Genomic DNA, 18,711 nt, shown 5'->3' with positions numbered 1-18,711 from the left:
CACCCACCACTACACTGTTAACAAAATTCAGGTCTCCAATTGAACATTTTCTAGTGACTGATCAAATCAAAAAATTTCAGTTGGCCGAATACAATTCACAGAAATTCAATTTGGCCAACTGAAAAATTCAGTCGTCATTTAGTTTTTTTTACGCACAAAAACTGTTCTTGGGGCTTCATAAAATGATTGTAGAGCCACTGTAGTGAGATGGGCTTTGTAACGACGTCTTCAGTGCCTTTTATGGGTCCTGAGAGAGGAAATGACATTGTGGCAAATGGAGTCTTCAGATTTCAACAAAAATATCTTCATTTGTGTTTCGAAGATCAACGGAGATCTTACGGGTGTCGAACGACATGAGGGTGAGTAATTAATGACAGAATTTTCATTTTTGTGTGAAATTACCCTTTAAAAATGTATAAAAGTCATGTTTGTCTGTGATAATTATCTTGATGGACAAAAAAATACGTGTATCATAATCTTTTGTTAGCCTATGGGAAAATCCTTTTGGGTTTTTCTCGAGGGAATCAGTGCAATGCTAACTGCCGGTTGGCCTACAAAAAAAGACGTCATACCTGTATCACTCTATTACAACATGGAGTGAACGCAACATCAGTACACACAGGAAATCCACTGCTGGCACAGAAACAAGACCGCAGCAATTAACAATTGTAAAACATTATGGAAAAGAGACAAGTGTAGTCTAAAAACTCATAGGCTAAGCATTATACCTTTGTTCATTCAAATGTCTCTTTACACTGATGATATGAAGAAATGCAAAACAGATGCAGAATATATCAGAAATTCAATTGTAGTCTGCACGGCTCATATTCATATTCAAATGGTGCTTCAGTGAGGAGCTGCATTCTTCTCCAAAGCAACAACAATGCATTAAGACTTAATGTCGTACTAAAATAACAACACAGGGTTCACATTTCAACTAACAAAATTATGACAGTGTCCGAAAATTATGAATCATAACAGATAATTACACCAGTGTTAAATGTCTCAGCATAAATATGAGGTGTAATAGCGCTTGCTAAACAGCAAAGGGCTTTTAGAATACTCTTCAGCTCCACCACGGCTCTCCTCCAGGAAGGATGTGTTCTGTTAATAGATGATTTATGGTTACAACTGTCTGCTTGCTTCAACAGAAAAACATCGGCTCTGCTCTGTGTGAAAGGTGTTCCTTGCGCTCCACATAAAAAGGTGAATAACTGCACCTGACAAAAGGATGCCTGACTCTGCTCGTCTTCCACAAGGTTGTAAATGGGGTCTAAAAAGCTCAGACGTACCGCTGGGCACACAGAACCGTCTCTGTTTACTTGGGGCTGGAACAAATGGCGAGGCATTACATCTCCACATACTATGGAATTCATCCAGCAATGGCAAATGTCTTGTGCTGGCTGTGGGAAAACACAAATGTGTCATGGCGCTTTGGGCTTATTGTTGGATGAAAGCATTTTAAATGGATCTTATGCCCCATAGCATCCTGGATGTTTTTATGGGAAAACTTAGCTTCAGTGCTTTAAAAGCAGGATGGGGTTTGTTTGTTTCTTATATTGCTGTGCTTGAAGACACAAAGTGGGGAAAAAAGTTTTTTGTTGAGAGAAGATGCATCCGGGAGCTAAAGCTGCACAAGTAATTAAATTAAAGTCAAAATTGCGATATGGCCTTGTGTGATTACTAAAAGGCTGCGATTTCTTTAATTAAATATGTAGTTTCAGTGAAGGAGCCCCAATGTTTTGACTGCAGTCTTTTTTTCACTCGGTTCACTTTTGGGTCAACTGAAAGAATTTGGTGCTTTTAAAGAGGACTCAAGTGTGAACACCCTTAAAGTTGCAACATTTCATTACTTACTTATGGTAACCTAGATACAATTGAAAAAGATTATCGAAAAAGGGAAACATGTTTGTTTTTGATTGGATGAAAGCAGATCTTGCCATCTTGCAGTCAGTTGTAAGAAAGGGGCGGGGTTTAGGCTGATTAAATGATTGGAGAAGTCTAGCAAACATCCCCAGAGAAAAGAAGTCATTTCATTGGAGGATTGAGTTAGACATTTTGATTAAAAGGCCATGGAGGAATCATTCACAATAAGATGCATTCAGAAAATAGATATGATTAATTTCCATTTCATAATGACTTTAAAGAGTAATTGTTTATATTTGCAGCAGGAATTTTTTTTTTTTTTAGTCTATACTATACCATTTGTGGTTTCGGACCCTTTCATTGAACTTTCATTGTATGGACTAAAACGGAATAAAACAATACTTCAAAATATCTTCTTTTATGTTCCACAGAAGTAAGAAATTCATACAGGTTGAGAACAACATGAGGGTAAGTAAATAATTTTCCTTTTTGAGTAAACTATCCCTTTAATCAAAGCTCCCCATTTTAATTTCACAGTAATCACGTTGCTGTCTAGGAGCAACAGTTCAAGGCTGGAATATACTACACGTTTGTCCAGATCTTTGGCCTGATTTGCAGTCTGGAAAAGTTAAGCTTGTCTGCAGAGTATGGGCAGTTTGATTTCCCAGATTTCCCATCAAATCAAAAGCATATGATATAGGCTCGGACTATTGTTTAGCTTCAGATTATGATTCTATCTAGTCTATCGGAAGATAGAGCACATATCGTTTGCATTTGTCACGTGTCTCCTAGCAATGCGGCGCATGTTTCTCCAGGACTTTGCTGTGTTCCAAACAACTTAAAAGTCTGTTGAAAGTACAAGTTGGCAAAATTATGCTCCAGTGTTTAAAAGCTGTTCAGAAGTTGTGTAGCGTATTCCAGTCTTTTTTTGATGGGTGATGTAGCAGCAGTAATATAAGATCAAAATTATTTGTTAAATAATTTGTCAAAATAATCGCAATATGATATTATTTTTAATCAAGTAACCCTAGCTGGAGCTCTAGTACTAGGAGGCAAAAGATGCTGATGCTTACAGCCAAATGGTTCCACTTGTAAATGATGAGGAGAGAGGGGCTACAGTATGACCACCTCCACTAGAGAGAGGATTGCGCCTGTTATAACATCAAGGTCCCGATTTCAAGATCTGGTTTGAAAATGAACAACCAGGCTCTACTGATCAACCCTGCCACTTCAACGAAATATATACATATATAGTGGAGTGGTCTATACAGTGCTGTGATTTAGCTCTGTGTCATTCTGTTCAGCTTCTCCCAGCGCAGATTTGAATTCACCGCAGGCTAGCCGTGTCTGCTCTGTGTTGCTCATGTCAGCGATAATATCCTGAGTAGCATTAGTGCTTTCCTCCATTATTCTCCCATTATCATTAATCTTGCTCATGTCCACGTTCTCCACTGTAGGCATCTCCTTGTCTACTGAGGTGTTCAATTTCTCTATGTTGCAGTTTTCAACTGCATTTTTGTTGATGCTTGGAACAATTTCATTTTTAACACTATCGCAAATTAGCTTGTCCATATTTTTCTTGTTCTCCATGCCTTTGTTTTCGTTCTGCTCAGGGGTGACTGAACTGATTCTCGTAGGTGTGTCTCTGGTGCCGTTGGTGTTGCTGCAAATTCGGGGGTCTCTTCCTAGGCTGTGGAGCATGGACAGTGTCCGCTGGTGCACATCTTCCCTATGGCAGCGGTACAGCCCGCGGAAGGCCGATCGAAACTTCTGGGACATCAGGTTGTAAACTACAGGGTTGATTGCACTGTTGGCGTAAATGCAGATCCTGCAGAAGAGCAGGAACCAGTCGTCCAGGTATGGCGTGCGCACAAAGGAGTTAATGAGAACCAGGGTCCTGTACGGCATCCAGAGCAGGGCGAAGAGCACGACCACCACCGCCAGCATCTTAGTGACCTAAAGAGGTGAGAAATTATAAAATTGGTTATTTGAAGTTTTTATAATCCCATGTACAACAATGTTAATAAGTTTAAAGTTTAAACGCAAATTCTTAAAGCTGCATTTTGTAACTTTTCTGTCCGCCAGAGGACGCCTATTCAAAACAAAGGCGTAGCTTCATGACGCCAAGTTTGAGCTCAGAATCCTCACAGCCGTTGGAAAAGGATCGGGATAGGACTCAGGCAGAAAGCATGTTCATGGATGCGGTTATTAACGTTACTGTAGTATGTGGCAGAGCAGGACCGAGTGTTGTGGAGTTGAGCAAGGCCGCTGGAGCGCTTGTTACTTAACACATGGCTCACGAGCAGCGGGACTTTTATTATGATGGGACACAGTCACCGCCATCATTTCTGCTTTTCCAGTCATGAGTATAAGGAAAAACAGCTCTGTTTACCATATTAGATACATTTAAGTGAGTTTAAAATAATGTTCTGATGTTACTCTGTGCGTTTGCTCAGCGGCTGCTGTGACACTTGTTCACACTGACAAGAGTAAAGCGTTTCTGCAGAATAAAACCGTAAACCGAGGGTAACGCAGATATGACACAATTGACAGGCAAATCCCTCACACATCCCGGTTCCTTGGTTAAAAAAGCAATTTTCTCCAAATTTAATAGTTGGATTTGGGATATTGTACGAACTCAAATGAAAAAAATATATATAACAATGGCCTGGTGGTTTTTGGATATTTTACTGCAAAAATCCTACATATTGCACCTTTAAAGGGATCGTTTACCCAAAAATGAACTTCATTTACTCAGTCAAGTTGTTCCAAACGAAATTCATACAGGTTAAGATTTAACTTGAAGGCAAGTAAATGATGACATCATTTTCATTTTTGGTTGAATTATCCCTTTAATACCTTTTGATCACTCAAAGCTTTTGAATTCAGAAGACTTCCTTTCCAGTATTTCTAACCATAATGTCAAGCACGTTCCTCGTGGTCACATATTGTACCATTTTTTAACAAGCTGTTTTTCCATGCCATTAACAGGAAGTTGTTAATAGTGTGAACAGATGTTCATGTGCCAATTTAACCTTAGTCCTTTGAATAGTTTCTTTTAATCATTTGAGTCTTGAATATTTTCTTGTAACAAGTTACAGTGTTCGTATAACAAGATTAAAAATCCTGAGATTTCACAGACTGTGTTTGTTTTTAAACGGCGACAGACAAAAGGCAGAAAGAGAAAAGTGGTTTCATCCATTTTTTATTCTGTTCTTTTTATTTGTATTCTATTATTTTTACAATAATGTTCCAAAATTTAAAGTCAGGAAATAAATGCTGTTCTTTTGAACTTTCTTTTCGTCATGGTTTCCACAACAGACATTAATCAGTACAACTGTTTTCATGGCTGAAAATAATAAGTAATGTTTCTTGAGCATCAAATTAGCATGTTAGGATGATTTATGGAGGATTGTGTGACACTGAAGATGACCGGAGTAATGGCTGCTAAAAATCCATTACAAATTACCGTTTTTCTGTATTCATACTTATACAGAAAATAATTTATACTTATTCTTTGGTAGAATAAGATACACTTTAAAATGATAATATACTGTGATTATATAATGTATAACAAAGATACATATTTATATATTGTTTAATAAATGTTATGTTTTAGGACAGAAAAACAAGCTAAAACAAATAATAGCCATAATGCTAGCCATAATGTAACTCATAAATATACATAGCTACTGGAAAACTGTGTAATCTAATAATAATTTTCACATATCAATGTTAGTTAGCTAGATAATGTTACCATGGTAATGTTACACATTTAAGTTATAAGAATTTGCAGCAGCAAAGTTCAGTTGATCAAAAGAAAATATATATTTACGCATTCAATGCAGGAACACACATGCACATTATCAATAAAAATGATGCATGATTTCCATCTCTGTGTACAGTATATTTACAGATATTATTTAGAGAAAATGCTTAGACAGAGTGCTTTGAATTACATTTAAAAATTAATTCATCCTTATCTAGATCTCAAAAATAAACCATTACATATTACATTATTGAAACGGCATGACAAGTGAGAGAGACAACAAGGCAGAGACACAGTCAAATATCATCTTTGTGTCAGTAACAGACACTGTTAAGCCCCTGTGAGAAGGTTGGAATATATCCACACCATGTTTTGACTGTCAAAGAAAAAGCAGTCCTCCCTAGTGTCTCCTCACTTAGTTCAAGCGACAAATAACTATCAAAATTCCTCCCATTAACATTCACTGGGAGTCCTCTGGGGTTCGAGCTTACTTATTGTCTCACGCTGAAAATAGACAACCGGTGACGGAGACTTTCAATAATAATGACAAAATTGTCTGCACAACAAAGCATCTAATTGAAGCTGTGTGAGGCTGGGAGGAGCTCATTTAATTAACAAAGCAGGAGATAATGACTGCATGACTGGCAGTGACAATTTGAATATGTATTTGGAATATCTGGTTATTGTGATTGCTTATCAATGGAAAACAAGGTCTTAACACAGCACAAACAAAGCCGGCTGCTACTCATGATTAGGTTAAATTAAGGGGAGCCTCTACTGTAGTGATGACTTTATCAGATTCATAGGAGAGATAACTTCACTAAACCACTGCGGTGGTACAGGCATCTTGAAGCGTATTGAACTTTATGAAATTTGCAGATGAAGTGATCAAAGGGCTGGAGGTGCGGCGCAACCGAGGTACAAAAGCGAAAGAAAGGGAGCCGCTCTTATAACCTCAAAGAGCATAATCTCTAGGAGTATTAAGCATACTTGAGTGAACATCACAAATCATATTATGCAAATGTTCCACTTGAGTGGGGCCCTCTTGAATCTTCAAGATTTTGATCTGAGGCGCACGCAAGCGTCTCCACATAAGAGCACTCACGGTATACGGAGTCGCAGGGACACGTCGTGCACATAAGGTCACCGAATGGTCTGAATTTCTGGTTTCACCTTTTTGACACCCCAAATAAACTCAAAAATAATATCATTAAAGTCTCAGGACTACAATGAATAATATATCTGTATATCTATTTACTATAGTGAACTAAAATAAAAGCTAACTGAAGTAAAAGAAAATATATATTAAAAAAACTACATTTATTTAAAAAAATTGCTATAGTTGCCATTGCAGCATTTCTAGACATATTTAAAGAAACAAACGACCAAAAATAGCAATAAATTATTAATTACTAAATTAAAATAAAAATATTTTTTAACCAATTTTAAAACTAATTCAAAACTCAAAAATGATGCTAAAATAACACTGATCTAGGTAGTTGACAAATAACATGAAGATATATAAATATAGCATGCCACTTTCATGACGCCAAGAACTTGGCATGACTGTAAAAGAAACTTGCCACCTTAAAATTATTTCACCCAAAACTGAAAATTAGCCCATGATTTACTCACCCTCAAGCCATCCTAGGTGTATATGCCATTCTTCTTTCAGACAAATACAATCGGAGTTATACTAAAAAAAACGGCTCTTCCATGCTTTATAATTGCAGCCCAAAAACAAAAAAGTGTATCCATCCATTATAAAAGTAATCCACATGGTTCTGGGGGGTTAAAAAAGGCCTTCTGAAGTAAATTGATGGGTTAACACGTTATAAAGTAAAATATCTAGCTTCCGGCAGACCACCTTTAAAATATGGGCATTTGTCTTACACAAACCTATTGCTTCCCTTTAGAAGTCCTTTATTAACCACCTAAAGCCATGTGGATTACTTTTATAATAGATGGATGCACTTTTTTTTGGCATTAATTTTGGGCTCCCATTCACTGCCATTATAATGCTTGGATTAGCCCGGATATTTTTTAATAGAATTCCGATTGTATTTGTCTGAAAAAGAAATGTCATATACACCTGTGATGGCTTGAGGGTGAGTAAATCATGGGCTAATTTTTTATTTTTGGGTGAACGGTCCCTTTAATTTTTTTAAATACATTTTTAGTTTACAATCAACTTGGCTGTATAAGTCATTTCAACTTAAATTACATTAAACTGACTTAAAAGTGAGTTGAATCTTGAATAACTTTAAAAAATATATGTTTAAAATGGCTTACATTATTTTGAAGTTAAACATATGTTGTCATAACTTATTGATCATGTCATTTTTTACTTTTTGTAAGTGTACTTGCGGTAAACACAGGGACACATGATGTGCACGTAAAGTCATAGAATGGCTCGAATTTCATCATAATATCTGTTTTCCCCTGTCTAACACTCCAAATTAGGTCTAAACTATCAAAAAAGTCTCTGGACTAATAAGTATCTGTATATCATGCAATATAAAAAAACAAAACTATAAAACCAGTAAAAACCATAAAAAAAACAAAATTTCATTGCTTGCATGGCATAGGTCATATCTGTATTTGTATATGGTCACAGAGCCCATTATTCCAGTGTCACAACATAGATATGCAGTGATGGTAATGTAGACCCAAAACTGGACCCTGATAGCCCCTAATGCCTCTCTTCAGATGAGATAGATCCTAATGATCTGCTTTATGATGATATTCGGCCATTATCTACCCTTTCACATCATAAAAAATTGGGCTCAGATGTTTGGTCTGCATCCATATACAGTATGAGTTTGTTTGCACAAAAGTAGGTGTGCAGATATATTATTGTGCTGTAGGCTATACAGAGTTTCAGACACACACATTTAGTATAAATTCCATTTTGATGCTATCAGTAAAAAGTGTATCACCCAAACAGACTTTTCTTACACTCAGTTCAAATGTACAATATTGGACCAAGCTCACTGCAGAAAACTCTGCATCTTAAATTAACCATTGTCATATAAACAAGCCAATAAATAGATTGCTGTAAGTCTTGGAAAGAACTATACATCACAGTATGGTTTCTGGTTCATTGGACATAGCTGAAAAATGACTCATGGACATCCAGGTGTGGACCCATGAGAAAAATGACTCATGGACATCCAGTTATGAACTTAAAGGAATAGTCCAAAAATGAAACCTCAAGTTGTTCAAAACCCGTATGAGTTTCTTTCTTCTGTTGAACACAAAAAGGATATTTTAAAGAATGTCGGTAAACAGAAAAACTCATTCACTTCCATAGTATTTTTTCCCCTACTATGGAAGTCAATGGTGCTGTCAACTATCTGGTTACTGACATTCTTTACAATGTCTTCTTTTGTGTTTAACAGAAGAAATAAACTCAGAGAGAGTAAGTAATGAAGATTGGGGATTGAAGAAGTTATTTTAAATGGGGGTGAACTATCCATTTAATAACAACTCCTAAAGATCTGGTTTAAACCTGATTCATGAGCGAATTTGAAGCAGTGAATCATTTCGACCGAATCATAAAAAAATAATCGGTGGCTAGGAATCCTGTTCACTAATCGGACACAAAGAATTGTGCTGTGCTTGTTGTTGCATGCAGGACGCCACACGCTGATGCTATTTTAAGTATAAGATAGCCACCAATGACAATTAGGTTTTAAATGATTGTCTCTTTTTTTAACTATGCAAAGTTAGGCACTTTGGCTTGTACAAATTAAAATGCCATCAAAAAATTTAATAAAAATCTTGACTTAATTTTTTAAAATGTTACCAAATAAATGTTATTTTTAAACACTATTTTAAGCTGCATCAATAAAATATCAACACACTCTTCTAACCACAAACTGACATTTAGTATAGTGAAACATTATTCTCAGAAAAAAAGCAGAACTGACCTTTCCACAAAAAAAAGAGATAATAATCATAAGGCATGGTACAGGAGAAGAGAACTGCCCCTTGTTTGGCCTCGACTGCAATCTCAGTGGATATCAAAAATGCAGAATTGTCTAAAAACAAACTTATGCAGACACACACACACACACACACACACACACCTACCTGTTTCCGGGAGGAAAGCGCACTCTTTGGCCGTCCCTGACGACCTGCTTTTGCATCTGCCGGTTCTTTGCAGCTCCTCCTGAGAGTGGGGGCGGTTATGGTGCCCGAGTCTGGTGGGTGGGGCAGAGGATTCAGGTAAAGGATTCGGGCGATGAGACCATAGAGGGCAATGGCCAGAAGCAGCGGGATAACGTAGAAGATGGCGAAGTCTATAAGGTAAATGGGCAGATAGAGGTCTCGAGAGACGCGGTAGCCACACTGCACACGGCCGTCAGAGTTCACCTGGATGTCCACCAGGAAGAGCCAGAGCATACAGTAGACACAGGTGAAAACCCACACCCCGGCAATGATGCGTTTGGCTCTGGAGACAGTGCAGATGGTTTGTGCCCTCATTGGGTGACATATAGCAATGTATCTGTGGAACAAAGAGATAATAGAAATGTTATTAGGTGATTAAATATATTAAACCCTCTGGTAGGCCTATTTTTCTTTTAGTGGGCACACATGTCGGTCAAAACAGACCAAAGAAAGGTAATGTACTATAAGTAATCCACTATATTTTGTTTCAGTAATACTTATTCTTTAATATTTGGTATTTGGTATATTTAATGGTATTAGACAATATTCACTTCTAAATTATTAATTTCTATATAAAATAATACAAATATTAGAACAATATTTAATACTATTTTCAATTAACAGTATTTAAATTCTAAAATAGAGCAAGGGTAGGCCTATTTAAAATCCATTGAATGGCATAATGGTGCCATCTGATGCATGAAATAAAGAAAATAATTTGTAATACTATAGTCTAACTAGATGCCTTTATTTACACCGATCGGGCATAACATTATAACCACCTTCTTAATATTGTGTAGGTCCCCCTTTTACTATCAAAACAGCCCTGACCTGTCTAGGCATGGACTCCACTAGACCCCTGAAGGTGTGCTGTGGTATCTGGCACCAAGATGTTGGCAGGAGATCCTTTAAGTCCTGCAAGGTGGTGCCCCCATGGATCAGACTTGTTTGTTCAGCGCATCCCACAGATGCTTGATTGGATTGAGATCTGGGAATTTGGAGGCCAAATCAACACCTCAAACTCGTTGTGCTCCTCAAACCATTCTTGAACCATTTTTACTTTGTGGCAGGGTGCATTATCCTGCTGAAAGAAGCCACAGCCACCAGGGAATACAGATTCCATTAAAGGGTGTACATTGTCTGCAACAAAGCTTAGGCTAAGCTCTGCCGGCTTTCCTTCTTCCCATAGTGCATCCTGGTGCCATGTGTTCCCCAGGTAAGCGATGCACACTGACCCGGCCATCGTATTGGTGTAAGAGAAAACATGATTCATCAGACCAGGCCACCTTCTTCCATTTCTCCATGGTCCAGTTCTGATGCTCACTTGCCCACTGTTGGCACTTTTTTAACAGTGGACAGGGGTCAGCATGGGTACCTAGATTGGGCTGTGGTTCTGCAGCCCCATACACAACAAACTGCAATACACTGTGTATGACACCTTTCTACCAGAACCAGCATTAAAGGGTTAGGTCACACAAAAAGGAAAATTCTGTCATTAATAATAACTCACCCTCATGCCGTTCCAGACCAATAAGACCTCTGTTCATCTTCATCACACAAATGGAGATATTTTTGTTGAAATCTGAAGGCTCAGAAAGGCCTCCATTGGCCACAATGTCATTTCTTCTCTCAAGACCCATAAAAGGTGCTAAAGAAGTCGTTACAAAGCCCATCTCCCTATAGTGGTTCTACAATAATTTTATGAAGTGACGAAAATAGTTTTTGTGCCCCCAAAAAAAACCTAAATAATGACTTATATAGTGATGACCAATTTCAAAACACATCTTCCTGAGGCCTCAGAGAACAATTTAACATATTGTTTCAAATCATTCTAGGCAACCTTTAAGATATCTAAATAGAGGGTATGTGGCTTATTTAAGGTCAAAATTGTCTAGTAGATACCGTTTTATAGGTCCATTTACAACCCTAGAAATTGTCCCTAGGATGTAATGCTCTGTTTTTGCCTTATTTGGAAGGGTCATTAATATTAATGCAGAGTTCTGCTCTGATTGGCTGTTTCACTGCACTGCTGCTCAATGACAGCTAACACATCTAACGTTATACCATCCGTCATGACAATGATTTTACAATGATAGCTTCTCAACTTTAAATCCTGAACTGAAGGGTATCGCGTAATATGTTGTTTACAGTAACGTTACAGTTTGACAGTAGAATACTGATTTAAAAGTTGATTTATTTAGCAAAACTAAGTAATGTAGAAGCCACTCAAAATAGTAAATGTCATGTTTACTACTCAACCGCTGCAAAATAAGCATACTTCAGTTCTCAAAAATGTATATTTATTTAACAAATTGACTAGATGCCTTGTCAAATGACTATCGTTTCAACTTAGATGGAGGAGAAGGTGACGTTCGCTACAAGGCTCGAGTGAGCGATCTGTAAGCAACTAAACAGTAGTAGTAAATGCAGTTAGTTTCTGAGTTATGTTTTAATAATGAAATATAGGCTCATTTAGATTTCAATCCGTCAAAAGGGATCGACATATACGTATCTACTGTTGTATTTTATGACAACACTGACAGGAAATAATATTAACCTTTGTCATTTGACAAACTGTTATGTGAGCTACTTGGTGTTTCCATTACTAGCATCTTGCGTTAGATCTAGACAACACAGGGGATATTATCATTAATGTTGTCTTACTAAGAAACATTCAATTTAATCCGAAATGGGTTTAAATTAAAATTAAATTAAATTAAAACAGTCAAGAATTGGATTAAGTCACTACTTACTGCTTGCTACTTACAGTTTTAGACGCTAAGCGAATCCTCCTCAAAATGGGCCGAGCAAACAAGCAACTTTAAATTTCATTAATGCGGTATCTGATTGTAAATAAACATCAACTCGACTGTTGACATTGTTTATCTGTGGGAAGGTTATGAAAAGTCCTCACATCCCCTGCACAGCCTGGAACATTACATTTCTGTCGATCTGCCGTTTTCGCTATCCTCGTGTGACGCTTGTTTATCTGCTGAACTCCCGACGGCTGTGCACTGCGTAGTTCCACCTGACAATGAACATTGGCTGACATGCAAATGTTGGGGGCGTACATATTAAGGATCTCAGCGATTGCGTCACAGGTGGCGTTATGTTGAAAATAGCCTGTTTTTTCGAGGTGTTTTTCACAAACAAGATTTACATATGAAGGAGAAGGCAATGGTGTTTGAGACTCACTGTATGTGATGTCCTTGTACTAAACTCTTGTTATTTCACTATGGCAAGGTTATTCAATTTTTCATTCTAGGGCACCTTAATGAATGAAAAAAAATCACGTCTCTGCAGGTTAGTAATATGCGTTAACACATTAGTTGGGCGTGGCCATAAACAGAGGGACGTTTTCAAGTGTGTTACCTGATTTGCCCACATCACAGTGTGGGTAGGGTTTAGGTTTTGGGGTCGGTTGAAGGGGAAAATTTTCATTGTGTGATTTATAAACACCCATCAATTTGAAAACACCCACAAATTTAAAAACACCCACAAAACACACACTCTTGTTCCGCAGAGACCTCATACTCAATTCAAACCGCTGATTCGATACACTGATTCATAAAGCTCCGAAGCTTTACGAGGCGATGTTTGAAATCGTCCATCACTATAAATGTTTTTATTTTATTTTTCGTGCAAAAACTATTCTCGCTACTTCATAAAATTATTGTAGAACCACTGTATTGAGATGGAGCTTCAGTAGCTCATCTGTTTGATTGGACCACACAGGCCAGCCTTCGTTCCCCACATGCATCAATGACCCTTGGCTTCACCACTGTTCCTTCCTTGGACCACTTTTAAAGACCACTGCAGACTGGGAACACGCCAGAAGAACTGCAGTTTTGAAAGTATCGTCTAGCAATCACAATTTGGCCCATGTCAAACTTACTCAAATTCTTATGCTTGCAAATTTTTCCAGCTTCTTACACATTAACTTTGAGGATAAAATGTTCACTTGCTGTCTAATACATCCCACCCACTGATGATAATCAGTGGTACTCTCTTCACCTGCTCATAATGTTATGGCTGATCTGTATATATATATATATATATATATATATATATATATATATATATATATATATATATACAGTCCCTGTAAAGGCAATTCTATGAAACAGGGTCTTTAAGTAAAGTATCAAATTAAAAAAATAAAAATAAAAATGTAAAAAGTCCATTTGTAATAAGCCACAAATACTATCAATACTCATAAGGTCATTTCATGTTATCTTCATATTATTTCACTTACAGTATATTCAAAATTTTCATTCAGTTTTATGATACTTCATTTCATTTTAGGTCTTACCTCTCCACAGTGAAAGCCGTGATTGAACAGGAGGATGCGTTAATGCCAAGGTACTGAAAGTAGGTGATGCCCAGGCACCCAGCGTGCCCGTACACCCAGGTGGCCATCAGGCTCTCGGAGATGTTCGGCAGACCCGCAGCCACCAGAACCATCAGGTCCGCCACTGCCAGGCTCACCAGATAGCAGTTGGTGGGTGTACGCATGTGTCGTGTGGTAAGAACCACCAGCACAACCATGATATTTCCCACTATGCCCACGCCACACACCAGCATCACCAGGAACACAGATACAGTCTTATACTCCAAGGACTCGGACACAGCGTCCCCAGGCCCCACCAGGGAGATGTTGGTGGGAGTGTCCATTCTGGAGCTCACATTTTCTGGCATGATTAGTCCTCTTGGTGTGAATATTTACATATAAGATGTGAAGGAACAGGCAGAAATCAAATTAATGGTAAAGCAAGAAAGCAGAATAGAATCTGTTTGATATTCAAAACATTGAAGGAGGTATGAGAAATGTGTATATCTATTCAGCTCCAGCTTTTATTGATTTTCTTTTCTCTTATTAAGTATCTTGTTTAATTTTCTTGGCTTCAACCGCATAATGATGTTCCTCTGCTGACCGCAACCAATTATTTCTTCTGTGTTAATCTGTAACAGTATCCTTCTAATAAAAGCATCACATTGAAATCCAGAGTCAATTTTTCCCTCACATTAATGCAATCGCCCATCCAATTGATCACCCTAGAATAAAAGTCAGCAGGGAAAAAGCAAGTCTCAATCACTGTTAAAAGGATTTCATAGCAGTCTTTTAATTGCTAAATAACAGTCCATTTCATCTGGAACAAAAAGATAAGGCTGAACGTAGAAGTACACCGAGCTGGGAGCATCACATATTAAAATAACATGATGCAGACTAACACGGACTTCCTATTTGTTCTTTTTACAAATATTCCCATTACACTTGCTCTGGTAAGGATTTTAGGAGACTTCCTCTGAACATTATTGAGGCAGGATGAGAAGCTTTTAATTATTCAAATGAGACATTTTAAGTGGTGCGCGGCGATAAGGGGAAATCACATAGAGACTTAAAGCTACACAGCTGTTATGGCAAATGGCATGTTTAATAACCAAGCATATTTAAATCAAATGCAACTTCTATGTTTTTATTCTGTGCATTGAATGATCTTACAAATGATCTCAATAGCGTTTTTTCAGAGTAACTATATTGCACAAAAGACTGCAAATTTTGTAAATCTCTTTTGTATGCACCATAATGCAAGAACACAATGTTTACCAGACAATATTCTTTGATAACATATTTGAACATTAATTCTAGTATGAAAATAGTGTTATTAAATCCATTAAAGCCAGTAAATGAGGCAAAAATGTGGTACACAGAAGCTTGAAAAATCCAGACATCTGTTGCTCTTTTCAGCTGTCTCTTTGCCTTGTAAATAAGATTGCACTGCCTCTCGGGGCTTCCCTAATAAATTGAGGTGGACACGATGTGAAAAGTAATTTAACTCAATCACGACTTCCCAACCCTGCAAAACCCAGCTCGGACTTCATCTTTCTCTATTTCATATTCCATTATTACAGCTCCGGCAATGCAAATATGGAGCTCTGCGTTTTCCCATGCATGTCAACTGAAGAGGAACACAAAATGCGTGTGTCTCTATGCATAGTATGCAGTCTTTGTAGAATTATAAAAAATATAACATAAAATATAAACATGATTTTCATGAGGGACATTGAAGGGAAAGGGAAGGGAAGGGAAAAATCTAAAGATTATGAAGTCCTATTTTAATAATAATTATTATTAGCATGTGTAAATAATAAAGAGTGGTTTTCAACAGAATCACTATAATACCCCACTGTCACATATATAAAGAGAGCTCTTCCTTTTCTCTCTCTGTCTGAGCTTGATTCAGAGATTTTCATTCATGGTGAGAGTCAGGCATGCTGCTATGAAATGGGCTGTCATTCACATTTGTAGCTCTCCTAATGGACTGTCTCACTACGAGAATCATAAATCAGTAGAAAGTGCTCTAAGGCAAACACGTCTGTGTCTCACAACCTGTACTGCATAACTAGACAGTATTGTGTGGCTCATTCCTAAAACACTATACATATAAAAAAAAAACGCTGTTTAGGTAGAGAGCACACTAGGTTTAGGTAGACAGCCAAGTGTTCTCGTCTCTCTCATATTTGTGCATGAACAGCAATGCAGATGTTTCATTAATACTCTGAAAATAATTATAGTTCTCGACTGACGTCGTAAAAACGAATAACTCAAGAGTTTCGCGCATTTTTAAGCAACATCAATTTTGCAAAACATTTTGGCGACTTTAAGATTATGTGAACGTCTAAATCTATTTTCAGAAACATGCTGTTTTTTTATATCACAATAAATGAAAGGTTCGATATATTATAATAGATATAGAATTGAACTTTAGGTATTGTAAACATAGCTCATTTTGTCATAGAAAATACTTACAATACAAGCTAAAACTGCATAATTTATAAATAAAAATAAAAATATTATATTAATAAAATTTTCTTTAAAATACTTTTAGGAACTGAGTTAGGCAGAAAGAAAATCACTTAAAATTCACGTATTATGGAAACTGACATATCGATAACTTCTCAAGATAGAGAATAAAGCGTCTCTTACCAGACATCATTCAGTGTGGAATCAAAACAGCTCTCTTGCAGCGTCGGCTGTAAACCCCTGGTGAGAAAACAAAATGCACTGATATGTATTTGACATGACGAGCAAATAATCTGATCTTGTATAGAAGCGCTAGTAAATGCACTCTTCTTCTTCTTCTTCTTCTTCTTGTTATATGGCCGTTCACTCCGTTGGAGTATTACCGCCACCTACTGTATAACTTATTTAATTGCATGGGTGATGTATCTGTATTTATTGTTTAATTGCTCCACCCACCCCAAAGGATAAGATCCCATGCTTTAACTGACGCTGCGTGTTCAGCTCCTCCAGTTTCCACAATGGGCTCCTCACTCTCTGAGATGGATGAAAGCAGGCTACTAAATCTATATCCTATGCTCTAATCCTGTACACTTTAAGAAGGTTAAAACCGCCGTATATACCTGATTATCTCTCAAATCCTTTCCCAATAGGTCCACTACACTTACTGGTCTAGTCTTTATATTGCTGAATAGACTATTACGATCATCATGATATTTATTACACTTAAAAAACACATGTTCTACTGTTTCTAATACATTACATTCATCACACATACCATTTCCATGCTTCCCCATTATTGCAAGTGTTGAGTTTAACCCTGTATGCCCAAACCTTAATCTAGATATCATAACTTCTTCCTTTCTATGTCTTCCACAAGACTTTTCCTTTTTCCTTACTGATTTTTCAATATTATAAAACCATCTGCCTGTACTACTATTTTCCCATCTTTGTTGCCACACTTTAATTATTTCCTTATTAATCACTGATTTTACCTCACTTCTTCCCAGGGGTACCTTAATATCCACCAATTTTTTATTTAATGCTTCTTTTGCTAATTGATCTGCCTTTTCATTCCCTACTATCCCTATATGTGCTGGTACCCAACAGAAATAAATTACTGTACCCTCTGCTTTCATTCTGTACAATAATGTATAAATTTCCACCATCAGGTCTTCTCTGTCAGTTCTTGTTGACTTTATACTTTTAAGAGCTGATGAAGAGTCTGAGCAGATTACAACCCTATTTGGTTTAACCTGTTCAACCCACTGCAATCCTACTATTATAGCACTTAATTCTGTGGAATATACAGATAGTTTATCACTTAATCTTAAACTTATTTGGGATTTAAATCTGGGAATATACACTCCTATTCCCACTTTCTGACTCACCGGGTCTTTAGATCCATCTGTATAAATCTGTACAAAAGAATGAAATGTTTCTCTCATAAAACCACTGATTTCAAAACTATTACTATACCCTTCTTCTTTTTCCCGGGCATCTAATAATCTCATTTCGACAACAGGTTCTGTAATATTCCATACTGATACACCATGTAGTGGTATATTAGGACAGATAACTTCATCCTTCAGATTACACTCCTTGACCCATTGCTCATATTTCCATCCAAAACTATTCCCTCCATTCTTTTTATATTCCCAGCAATCTTTTAAAACTGTTGTAAATGCACTCTTTTAACTGTAAGTCTTCTTAACTGGATGCCTTCATAACAATAGCGTCCCCTAGTGGAAGAACCCACCGTGCATGTATCTTGAGAGTGATTTGAGGCACAATGCGGGCTATCATATGCACACCAAGCTCTACCCCTAAAAAAATGAATAGTACTTTTGAAAAATGTTCTGATGTACACTCACATGATAGAGACACATGCACACATACACATTTTGAAAATCTTTTCTATTTGGTAGGGTCCCTACCAAATAAAAACGATTTTCAATATAGGGTGTGAATTCAGGTTGATTGGGACATTTTTTCCATGTCTCAATGGCAGAAAGTGTCCCCAATTGCCCTGAATTTACCCACTGTGTCAACAAGACATGAATTCATGTCTTGAAGGCATGAAATGGAAGTTGCAATAATC

At 37.2% G+C, this 18,711-nt stretch overlaps 1 protein-coding gene across 2 annotated transcripts; it reads right to left on the bottom strand.

Moving 5' to 3' along the window:
• Nucleotides 1-248: 248 nt before the first annotated feature.
• On the bottom strand, nucleotides 249-16,915 carry trhr2 (thyrotropin releasing hormone receptor 2). Of its 2 annotated transcripts, none has more exons than XM_067420400.1 (4): nucleotides 16,797-16,915; nucleotides 14,121-14,863; nucleotides 9,731-10,145; nucleotides 249-3,822 (listed from the first exon to the last, which is right to left on the bottom strand). In XM_067420400.1, the coding sequence occupies exons 2-4, from the start codon at nucleotides 14,504-14,506 to the stop codon at nucleotides 3,130-3,132; spliced, it is 1,494 nt and encodes a 497-aa protein (XP_067276501.1). In that variant the 5' UTR covers nucleotides 14,507-14,863; nucleotides 16,797-16,915; the 3' UTR covers nucleotides 249-3,129. The 2 variants fall into 2 exon arrangements, with proteins under 2 accessions (XP_067276501.1, XP_067276500.1); XM_067420399.1 differs by having other exon boundaries at nucleotides 14,121-14,514; nucleotides 16,797-16,903.
• Between the last annotated feature and the right edge of the window lie 1,796 nt (nucleotides 16,916-18,711).

This window comes from Pseudorasbora parva, chromosome 16, assembly GCF_024679245.1.
Source record: "Pseudorasbora parva isolate DD20220531a chromosome 16, ASM2467924v1, whole genome shotgun sequence".
NCBI classification, from domain to species: Eukaryota; Metazoa; Chordata; class Actinopteri; order Cypriniformes; family Gobionidae; genus Pseudorasbora; species Pseudorasbora parva.
This window is presented reverse-complemented; position numbering and strand designations above follow the sequence as displayed.

Bases quoted from the DNA above. Each gene is read 5' to 3' on its own strand.
- trhr2 (XM_067420399.1), bottom strand. The intron at 10,146-14,120 runs GTAAGACCTAAA...TTTGTTCCACAG, and splicing joins ACGGCTTTCACTGTGGAGAG to ATACATTGCTATATGTCACC. The intron at 3,823-9,730 runs GTAGGTGTGTGT...TCACCTCTTTAG, and splicing joins CGCTTTCCTCCCGGAAACAG to GTCACTAAGATGCTGGCGGT.